Below are 11800 nucleotides of genomic sequence, written 5' to 3'. Positions count from 1 at the left end.
TTTTGATAGCACTTTGCATATAACTCTCCTGTTCCAGGCTGAATCGGCCACTCACCCTGTCAGAGAAGATTGTGTATGGCCATTTGGATGACCCGGCTGGACAGGAAATTCTCGAGGACGCACATATTTGCGCCTCACCCTGATCGGGTTGCTATGCAAGATGCAACAGCACAGATGGCCATGCTGCAGTTCATCAGCAGTGGACTCCCAAAAGTGGCAGTGCCGTCCACCACCACTGTGACCATCTTATTGAGGCTCAGATTGGAGGAGCCCAAGATCTGCAGAAGGCCAAGTGAATGAGTTAGGGAATGTGTGTATGTGATGCTTCTGGATATGCCTGATAATGTCAAAATTAAAATGAATTTTGCACTGTATGAACTAAAATGACATTTATTAATTCATCACTTCATACACTGATGTACTGTTTCCTTTGCTGTCAACCAGGAAGTAAATCAAGAGGTTTATAGTTTCCTTGCTAGTGCTGGGGCTAAATATGGTGTTGGTTTTTGGAAACCTGGTTCTGGGATCATTCATCAGGTACTGGAGAAAACACTTTTTTAAAATTTTTAACTAGAATTTGGAAATTTTTATAGTTGGTCCAGTACGGCTACATATGTTGACATATTTTAAAATCTTATATTTTTGTAGAAATTAAGATGTACATGGAATTGGTTATTTTAAATGAATACCTGAAAATATATGTTTTTTTTATGATTCATACTTTTTATTTGTCTTTAGTGATTTTACAATATCAGTTTGAAATCTTAAAATTGTAACATCCCCTCACCATAATAATTGTAGTTTTCTATATTTTCGAAAATATGACTTAAATTCATAAATCAGAGGGAATCAATTCTACCAGAAGTGAAAAGTGTTTATAACTCTGTAGCAGCTAACAGCTTATAATAAAGGTATACAGGTGTCATTTTTCTTCTCTCTGTACATTTATAGTCAACATTTGAAGTAGATCAACTTTCATTAAAGTTGTTAAGCAAAAATGTGTATCAAACAATACTTGTCTTAGGACAACCTTGATGAACTTTTTTATATATGTTCATATACATTTTTTTTGATATTCTCTTCGTTTAGATCATCTTGGAGAACTATGCATATCCAGGAGTCATGTTGATTGGTACAGACTCTCCACACCCCTAACGGCGGGGGGTTTGGGCTGCATCTTGCATTGGAGTTTGGTGGAGCTGATGCTGTTGATGTCATGGCAAGGGCATTCCCTGGGAGTTGAAGTGTCCAAATGTGAGCTTGTGTTTATTGAAAAATGTTATGTTGCCTAAAATTAGGCGATAGGGGACATGTTTATTTTGGAACTATTAACTTTTCCAGGTCATTGGTGTGAAGCTGACAGGAGCATTATCTGGTTGGAGCTCACCAAAGGATGTCATCCTGAAAGTTGCTGGTATTTTGACTGTGAAGGGTGGCACTGGTGCTATTGTGGAGTATCATGGCCCTGGTGTGGACTCCATCTCATGCACAGGTGAAAACCTACTCTTACAGTTATTAAAGATGTTATTCACCAAGAAATGAAAATTCTGTCATTGCTTACTCACCATCATGTCCTAACAATCACCTGAGACCTTTACATTTTTGGAACTGAAAATTAAATTTTTGATGTCATTTTAAATCAAGGACCTCTTTTTTGCAACCGCAACAACTTTTAATGTCGAGAAAGGTATTTACTTTTTTCTCCCAAAATAAAAATTACTTTATTCAAGTTTTATCTCACAGTTTCAGTGCCAAGAGCACATTTATGAAAGCAGTCAGTTAAACTGCAGATGTTTGCATTTATACAGCCATAGGAAAACATCTGTATGTCAGCAACAATGCAGTTTTTTGTTCCTGTTCAAAATGTTTTTGAACGTAATTGAGTTAGCCAATGTTTGTTTTATAAAGTTAGTCACTTGATTTATTTCTAAATGATTCGGTGTATAACTCATTAAGACGGGTATTACTACAACTGCTTGCAGTAATGAGTTTTAATGGCAGTATAGTATTAACTGCCCCTTAAGAATTAAATTCCCTTTATTAATCTGGGGTCGCCACAGCGGAATGAACCGCCAACTTATCAAGCACATGTTTTTTACGCAGCGGATGCCCTTCCAGCTGCAACCTATCACTAGGAAACATCCATATACTCTCATTCGCTACAGACAATTTTAGCTTACCCAATTCACCTGTACCACGTGTCTTTGGACTTGTGGGGAAAACCGGAGCATCCGGAAGAAACATACGCGAACACGGGGAGAACATGCAAACTTCACACAAAAATGCCAACTGACCCAGCCGAGGCTCGAACCAGCGACCTTCTTGCTGTGAGGCGACAGCACTACCTACTGCGTCACACCCGATCAATCACGAATTTTTAAAAGTAAATGGGTTGCCATTACACTGCTGTCTGCGGTCATTATGATCAGTTCTGGTCACATGGATTGCAGACAGCTCTGAATGTCATTAGAATAACATTTTTGCTTTTCTCAATATCGCATTTTTAATTATTTAGACCTAGCGTTTATCACTACCATTAATTGCTGATAAAGGTAAAACTCAAAGTCATGAATGTGCTTTTGGGTTTCAAATTTAGGAATGGCCACAATTTGCAATATGGGTGCTGAAATTGGAGCTACCACCTCTGTGTTCCCTTTCAACCATCGTATGAAGACATACTTGGACAAGACGGGTCGAGGAGGTAAGCAGTAACACTGGTCTTTAGTTAATGAATAATTATCATAACTGTTTTCTCATAAAATTGACATCTCGTTCCAATTTTTCCCACAGAAATTGCCACTTTAGCAGATGAAAACAAGGACTTATTGGTTCCTGACTCAGGTTGTCATTATGACCAGCTGATTGAGATTAATCTAGATGAGGTAAGTGTAGGTCAGTTGAGGTAATTTACTTAAATGTGTTACAGATACAGTAAAGCGTTAATGATTAATTTTGTAATACAGCTGAAAGCCTCACATCAATGGCCCATTTACTCCTGACCTGGCCCATCCTGTTTCAGACATCGGCTCTGTCGCTGAGAAGAATGGTTGGCCCCTGGATGTTAAAGTTGGTCAGTGATTTTAATGGTCTTTTATTGATTTCATGTGGCCATTATTTACTAATGGTCTCCTGTCATGAACGCAGTCGCTCTAACTGAACTTTATAGGTCTTATTGGAAGCTGCACCAACTCCAGCTATGAGGACATGGGCAGAGCCGCTTCCCTGGCCAAACAAGCTCTTGACAAGGGTCTCAAGTGCAAAGCCCAGTTCACTGTCACTCCTGGGTCTGAGCAGATTCGTGCCACAATTGAGCGAGATGGCTATGTGAGTCTGAGAGCCAGAGGGTTTATTATTAGTAGTTTATGCACCCAAATTAGCAAATTGTTCTACATTTTGGCTGACAGATTAATGTGTGTCTTAACTGCAGGCTAAAGTGTTGAGGGATGTTGGTGGAATTGTCCTGGCTAATGCTTGTGGACCGTGCATCGGTCAATGGGACAGGTAAATGTCTTTTATATGTTTTTAGAGAGTTTTCATAAGGTTTATGACGTATAATAATATATTACAAATAATATTACGGAGTAAAAAATTACAGATTAACAGAAAATTACAGAAAAGTCTGTAAGATTTTTTTTCAAACAAAGTGCAAAAAATGTTTTGTGCTCCCAAAGCCTCTATTTATTTGACCAAAAAACAGTAAAAACTTTAATATAGTTTATATGTTGAAAAGACTGGGTGATCTGTTAATCAAAAACTGTCAAAGGCTAATTTTTTATATTATACAGAGTACTTTGATCAACATTTTAAAAATGTCTCTCCAGGAAGAATGTTGTGTAACATCAAAGTGAAAAATAATTGATCATGTTTTAATACAATATTTTAAGTGGGTTTTTTTTATTGATGTATGAAGTTGCCATTATAATTATTAAGTAATATACTCTTATTTGTTTTGTTCTTACCATGAATTTCCTGATTGGAAATTATGTGGAAATGGATAAACAAACATGCCTTTTTCAAGATACTTACTTAAAGAATGAGTATGAGATTGAATGATGTAAAGAGAGAGAGAGAGAGTGAAGTGTCACATATCTCTCTTTTATGATTCAAACAAAATCAGGTGCTTAGGACAACGGTCATAGTTTAACACCAGCAGCAGCAGCATCCTTCATGACCTTAATTCCACAACTGACCAATCAGAATAAAGAAATTTAAACTACTGTGTAATAAACCTGTGTTATAAAGCCATATCATAAACCAATAAAATCTTTATTTCAGACGTGACGTTAAAAAGGGAGAGAAGAACACCATTGTTACATCATTCAACAGGAACTTCACAGCCAGAAATGATGCCAACCCTGCCACTCATGCTTTTGTCACCTCTCCAGAGGTACTACACCGTGTATTTCTTCCCCATAAATCTTTCTGTGTGTATCCAAATATGTTAATATAATCATTTCATTTGTTGTCTTGCAGATTGTCACAGCCCTTGCCATTGCAGGCACACTGAAGTTTAACCCTGAGACTGACTTCCTTACAGCCCCCAATGGAGAGAAGTTTAAACTGGAGCCACCCACAGGAGATGAACTTCCTGCTCGTGACTTTGACCCAGGTCAGGACACCTACCAGCACCCACCAGCTGATGGCTCTGCTCTTAAAGTAGATGTTAACCCACAGAGCAACCGTCTGCAGCTGCTCGAGCCCTTGACAAATGGAGTGGAAAAGACCTTGAGGACCTCCAAGTGCTCATCAAGGTAAGTCTTGGTCATGGCTGTTTGAAATTCTCTATCTTGATAGGTTGGGAAAAATCGTGTTCAGCACTTCACTTTGACAGACTTAAAAAGCATCACATCTTCCCACAAAGGCACACAGCAGTTCAACATTAACACTGATTTATACTACTGCGTCAATTGATTGGTTAAAGGCTGATTTATACTTCTGCGTCAAGCACACACATATGCTCCGTCGCAGCCTGCACGTGGTCGCATAGCCCTTGCCGATGTCGAAGTGCACCTCTCAAAAAATGTATCTACACGTCGCAACAATGCATTGTGCAAGGTATGTGATTGGTCTGCTTGGTAGCACTGATGAGTGTGGGTGGGACCGAGAGCCGTGCCAACCCTTTGGAGCGAGTGTTTACAGTCCCGTGAACTTTAATCCTTATGATTAAAGTTGTTGCACGTCTGCCAGTTCCTGCCTCAAAATGAGCGAGTTTGAGCTACCTCTACATTAAGGTAGCGTTAAAAAAAAACAGGGAAGAAACTACACAGAGGAACATAACCTTACTGCCAGATCGAAAGTGTTATTGCAGAGCAACAGAAATGGCGCGCAGAAGTATAAATGCACAGCTACGCACAAGGCATGCGCCGTGTGTCACGCCGATTACTTGATGCAGAAGTATAAACCAGGCTTACTCCATGCCACATACCTTACATGTAGCCGAAGCCATTGTGAGCATTTATACTTTTGTGTTCTGTCTGGCAATAACACACCTAAAACACAAGTAGTCAGTGTAGTTTCTATGTTCCATTGTGCTGAGTTTCTTTGCCGGAGTTTTGAGATTATGCCAGAAATGCTAGTGTAGTAGTAGCTCAACTCGCACTTATTCAAGAAAGAAAGAGAGGGGAACTGGTGAACATTTAACCAAAATGAGAGTATCTATCTGGATTTCCTCTGTGGGATTTTGACATCTGTTGAACACTCCGGCCACCAGCATCACACCGTTCGGCTCCCATGGCTCTTGGCTCTTTCATCACCACAACCAAACCTCTCACACTTTCCTTCTGCCTCATCCTCCGATTTCACTTCATGTCAAGCTATGATCCTGTCAATAAAGGCAAAAACACACAAAAAAAAATCGTAAAAAAATAAAATTATCTGTTAGTTCTCCAAAAATGAAAATGGAGTTATTGGTTACTCACCATCATGTCACTACAATCCCCTGACACTTTTTTAGTCTTGTTTTAGTTAAAATTTAAGTGCTCCCATTCTCCTTAGCGGCAATGGTCATGAGAGACCATGAGAGAATGGTCATGATCACCAAAATCCAGAACAGGAAAACAGTCAACTTTCTATGTGACATTGGTTTAACTAATCATAAGCTCCAAGAACAATTTTGTTTTCCAAGAAACCATAAAAACGACTTTTTTTCATAAATACAACTTTGTCTTTTCTTCCTCGTTAGGTCTTCAGGGTTCATGTTTATGATGGTCAGTATGACGTATTGCCAGTAGTCAGCAGCCCAGCACCCTGATCTTATGTGGAAGATATAGATCAAAAAACTAAACGATTTGCACATAAGTGTTCTTAGAGTTTCATTTGAATATAGTTGAACAACTAAAGTCAATAGAAAGGCTATGGTGGATCTTCATTTGTGTTTAAAAGATGAACAAAGTTCTCGGGATTGGAACAACATGGGGGTGAGTAATTGATGACAGAATTTAGATTTTTGGGTGAACTAATCCTTTAAGCAAAGCACTTTCTCATAGTATCTGAACAATGCGGTTTCATTCAAATGTACAAGACCGTGACATTTCACAAAATGTTATGTTGCATTCTATGACGTCGACTGATTTCAGAAGTCGGCAGTTGAAAATAGCACAACAAAAGCTTAAAATTATTGTTTTCTCTTACATTTTAACATTATTCTGTACTGTGCAACAGACATCTCTATTATCATCTCTGGAAAAAAAGTGTTTTATGATCCTTTCATTTTTAGTTTTTAATAATAAAATTATAATTTTTGTCAGGTGAAAGGAAAGTGCACCACTGACCACATCAGCGCTGCCGGACCCTGGCTGAAGTTCCGTGGCCACCTTGATAATATTTCCAATAACCTGCTAATTGGTGCCGTTAATATTGAGAATGATGGTGTCAATAAACTCCGCAACCTTCTGACTGGGGAGTACGGGGGCGTTCCTGATGTTGCTCGCCATTACAAAGTAAGAAGTGTTTTTCTCTCTTGCATTTCTATTTGTATGTTGACGCCATTGTTATTCATAACAGTTTTCTGAATTACCTGTATTTTCTCACTTGTAGAAGAACAATATTTCGTGGGTAGTTGTTGGAGATGAGAACTATGGTGAGGGATCCAGCAGAGAACATGCTGCTCTGGAGCCCAGACATTTAGGAGGGAGGGCCATCATTGTGAAGAGCTTTGCTAGAATCCATGGTGAGTGTGAAATTTGAATTAAAAACTCATTTGGCTTCTTAATTGACCTGAAGACCTTTAGCAGTTGATTTCAATGAGCATATCATGACTGTCAACAGAAACAAACTTGAAGAAACAGGGCCTGCTGCCCCTCACCTTCTCCAATCCTGCTGATTATGACAAAATCCGCCCAGATGATAAAATCTCCATTATTGGGCTTAAGAGCTTCGCCCCTGGAAAGGTAAGTGCTATTTTTAAATACCAATTCTTGTTTAGATATCTCTTTTCTGGATTGAGTCTTTTTCCAGCCAAAACCCCTAATGATCTAAAACAAGGATTTTCAAAGTGTGCCTGGTAGTGTTGTCACCATGCTGGAATTTGGTACCAATCGGTGCTGTAAAATGTCCATTTCCTGCTAACATTTGAGCACTGTTGAGCGTGATCTTAAACACAGCTGATTTGCCGTTGTGTTCATGTGCTCAAAAGAAATGACTGTGATTTGGCAGTGAAGGTGATCAGTTCACCAAACTCACCGCTGTTGACTGAGTGTAACCACAGATACAGGGACATTGGAGCATTTTAAAACCGTGAAGATCCGACGATTCATCAGCAGATCGTTTGTATGTCAGCTTATTGATAGACCAGCTGATCTTTTGCTTTAAAACGCTCCAGTGTCGCTGTATCTGTAGTTAGATTCAGTAAACAGCGGTTAGTTCGGTAAACTGATGACCTTCACAGCTAATGACAGTAATTTCTGTTGAGCATGTGAACACAGTGCTCAAATGTTAGAAGGAAATGGACATTTTAAAATGTCAGTACCAAATTTCAGTATTATGATAACACTAGTGCATGGTGTTAAGCTTAATGGCAATTAAATAGAGATTTTTTTCTATGCATGTCAATATATCTGTGCAGCACAAGGCTGCTTATGCAATTTAGGAAAATGGATGAATGCATAAGAGTGGAATGAGCTTTAATCATTAAAATTCAAATAAAGCACAAAAGTATAGCAAGCTGAGAGGGCATGAAAAACAGGAAAACACTAATAAATATATATATATATTATGTGTAAGTAAAAATGGATTACAGTTATCGATATAATTGATTCGTGTATATAAGGTCTTTGGTAACTAGCCTCATAAGTCTGTCAGGGTATCCGCGGGATTTAAAAAGTCTTAATGTCTTTAATTTCAAAGCAGATTTTTAAGCTTTAAATCTTTTTTTAAACGGGTCTTAATTTTCCATTGTTCATGTATAGTTGCCCAGTCTGGATATACAATCACCAACAATCCATCTCAGTAAAACTTAACTTTTTATGTAAAAATAACATTTAATTACTTTCCTTACAGTAACATTTATTTAAAAGTTCTCCGTTTGTTTGCTGAGGATACTGACCTGACCAATGTTTTTTTATTATTATTAAATTAATATTACTGTATTATTAAATTTATTAAATTATAATAATTTTTTATAGGGCAAGTGAAAGTCTTTTCCAACTGGGATAATTTAATTAAATCCTTAGCATTTAGTCCTGTATAAGTCTAAAATTACATTCATACGGTCTGAAAAATGTCACAAAGTCTTAAATTTATCTTGGTGAAACCTGCAGAAACCCTGGTTTGTCTATATTGTTAATATGAAAGAGATGAAAACAAAATTCACTCCCTGGTCTGAATATCTTCCATGACAACATTTAGAATGCACATTTATTTATAGATATTTAAATCATATATTTGTGTATATTATGTTTATGTTGTGCTCAATGAGTCTTTGAAATCTCTGAGCTAAAATATTTACAGGATTTGCTTGAATTTGCTGAACTTAGTTTACGTTCCCATCACTAGAAGACAAGCTTTGAAACAATTTATGTATATTAATTAGCATTTTTATAAACAGACAAACCCCTCATTTATGCCTTAAACTCCTGTTTGAGAGAAACTGCAGTAAATAATAACCTTTCTTAATATTCAACCTAATTTTACTAATATTTTTGTTCCTTCAGCCTCTTAAAGCCGTCATCAAGCACACTGATGGAAGCTCGGAAACAATCGAGTTGAACCACACCTTTAATGAAACCCAGATCGAATGGTTCCAGGCTGGCTCCGCCCTCAACAGAATGAAAGAGATGCAGAAATGAACGTGATTGGCCATATATATACAATTATATGGAGGGGGGGTTATGCATCAAACAGGAGGATTGGAATGTGTATGAAAGGTTTAAACACTCTCATGTAATTATGAACTGAAGTATACACAAAACATACAACACGTTTTTAAAACTGTGTTACATAGACAAGTCATGTTTATACACAAGCGTCTCAGAACTATATAATATATTGCAGGACTGATAATTGTTTAGAAATTGTTATGCTTAGTGCAAGTTGGAACTATTACAGAATGGTTAAAAAAATGACCTACAAATGATTTTAGCGGAAGATGCCAGAGTTTGATTTACAAAATTATCCAAGTATCTGTGCTGTGATCAGGCAACTGTTAATGATTCATTTCTGTTTGTAATCTCACACTGAACTGTAATGAGAGCTGCTTGTGAATGTTCTCTGCTGTAATCAGCCGATATTTGACTTGATTCATTTAAAAGAGCTTGTCAGTCACTCATAATAATTGGTGTTCTTATTCACGCAAGCTTGAAACTTGACCGGTTATTGTTCATGTAGCTATTCTGACTTGTCTATGCCTGTTCTTCAAATCTTCTGCAGATCTCGTCGTACACAACATCAAAATCCATCAATCGTACCTGTGCTGAGCGCACCGCAGGTCAAGTTCTAAATGTTTTAAACCAAATTCATATTTATAAGCATTTGAAGCAAATCTCGAATGTGCATTATCTTAAGTGTTTTGGATGACAGTTATTGAGTAATTGATCAGTAATCAGACCTTCAGCCTTGTGAGCACTTTTCCTGTATATTTGAGTGCCCTTTTTTGTAGGGTTGCATTTTTTTCTTCTTCTTTTACACAGAGCTGTTCTCATGTCAGTCACTCTGACTAGCAGACAATACCAACTGCTTTCAAGATACCAAACAGTATGTGCTCATCAGATGACTTTTACTGTAGTACGAATGCTAGCCGATACGGTAAATGTGAAGAATGCTGTCTAGTTGTATCTGCAGCTCTAAACTGTGTATTTCGTAACACCACACAAGCACATCCTCTTTATAACCCCATTATTTTCCATCTTTTTCTTCTTTTCTGTTGTTGAGGAAATGGATGCTGATCGGTCACAGTGGGTTATAAAATAAAGTAATTTAAAATAATTGTGTACTTGTTTGCTTAAGTACATTTAAGCATACAGAATCTGTAGGTTTGTATCTTTTTAATTAAAGAGAAAAGAAATATTATTTATGAAAATATTATTATGTAACTTTAAATGAGTATTCCTGTGATGCCAATCACACATTTATTTTGGCCAGTTAATGTTAACCCATATGTGCTTTTGGGAATGTTTTCATCCACTCTGGGATGAATTTGTGTCCTGATTTGACCATAACCTTTTCTGTGTTTCAGCTAGCGGAAAGATTTTTTGGTGACACATCTTATCTTGTCGCATATTTTGAGAAAATGCTTTGAATTTTGAAAAAACTCAACAATATACTCTGGGTAAATTTACTATTTCATTATGTTAGGGATGAAAACATCCAGTAAATTAAACATTCAGTGAATTAAATCAGATAAACTTTTTTTTTCATTTTTCTTCTGCATAAATCGGTTAATGAACTTCAGTCCTGATCAAAACTACTAAATTGCTTAGAAAATTACAGTATTTTAACTCTTTAATTGCCGAATTCACAAATGATCTTAATGATTTGGTTAAAAAAAAAAAAAGTAATTGTGGGCTGGATTTTTTTTTTTTACCTTTTATCAAAGTCTTGGACACGTGAAACAGCATTGCCTTTGATGCATTGTTTTTGATAAATTTTCTTTTTTTTTTTCTCCCTAATTTATTATTGGTCACTGTTTTTGCACCATTAACTTCCATTATAACCATTTTTTTTTATTGCAAAACTGACACCATATAATCATGCATTTTTGATCATTGGTGGTTTTCATCGTTCGGAAGAGGAACATTTTGTAATTTTACTGTTGATCATCAGTTGGCAATATTAACCCTTTAGATAGGCCTGTGCAAAAAAAAGAAGCTTTCTGGATTTTATATGGAGTGTAACAGCAAATTAAAATGTGTGTGGGAGTGACCTTTGTGCACTTACCTTGATGTGTCTGAGAAAATCAAAATATGCATCTCAGTTCTCAGAACTACATGGAGTAAATTAAAACAAAGACTGTGTATTTATGCACCATCAAATGTGGTTATAATCGAAATCAATAGGGCTAAAACAGCCACTAACAGTAAATTAGTTAGAATTTTTTTTTTAAATCTAATGCATTGTCAAAGGCAGTGTTGTTAACAATCATTCACATGTCCAAGACTTTGATAAAAGGTAAAAAAAAAAATCTTGTCCGCAATTACATTTTAAATTGAAAAATACATCATTTTGTAGGGGTTTTTCACCAATTCAGTGACATAATTTGTGAATTTGGCAATTAAAGAGTTAAAATGCTATAATTTTTTTAAACATTTAGTAGTTTTGATCAGGACTGAGGTTGATTAAAAGCTTTTTGCAAAAGAAATTGAAAAAA

General features: G+C 36.7%; 2 protein-coding genes across 2 annotated transcripts in view; one reads left to right on the top strand and one right to left on the bottom strand.

Annotated features, from left to right (window-relative positions):
* aco2 (aconitase 2, mitochondrial) overlaps positions 1-10419 on the top strand; it is a 10691-nt gene extending 272 nt beyond the window's left edge. The window contains 21 exon segments of the mRNA XM_056469220.1: positions 38-108; positions 111-134; positions 137-229; positions 232-314; positions 445-537; positions 1090-1143; positions 1145-1222; positions 1225-1254; positions 1342-1492; positions 2597-2701; positions 2791-2888; positions 2971-3070; positions 3167-3324; positions 3428-3501; positions 4276-4387; positions 4474-4699; positions 4702-4751; positions 6747-6938; positions 7036-7168; positions 7267-7388; positions 9150-10419. Of these exon segments, the coding sequence (XP_056325195.1) occupies positions 38-108; positions 111-134; positions 137-229; positions 232-314; positions 445-537; positions 1090-1143; positions 1145-1222; positions 1225-1254; positions 1342-1492; positions 2597-2701; positions 2791-2888; positions 2971-3070; positions 3167-3324; positions 3428-3501; positions 4276-4387; positions 4474-4699; positions 4702-4751; positions 6747-6938; positions 7036-7168; positions 7267-7388; positions 9150-9284 (2182 nt within the window). The 3' untranslated portion in view covers positions 9285-10419.
* The window catches only part of cby1 (chibby homolog 1 (Drosophila)), a 142835-nt gene that overhangs the window by 53539 nt on the left and 77496 nt on the right, over positions 1-11800 (bottom strand). The gene's annotated exons all lie outside the window — the stretch shown is intronic.

This window comes from Danio aesculapii, chromosome 12, assembly GCF_903798145.1.
Source record: "Danio aesculapii chromosome 12, fDanAes4.1, whole genome shotgun sequence".
Classification (NCBI taxonomy): domain Eukaryota; kingdom Metazoa; phylum Chordata; class Actinopteri; order Cypriniformes; family Danionidae; genus Danio; species Danio aesculapii.
The sequence above is the reverse complement of the archived record's forward strand: the minus strand, read 5'-3'. Positions and strand labels throughout refer to the sequence as shown.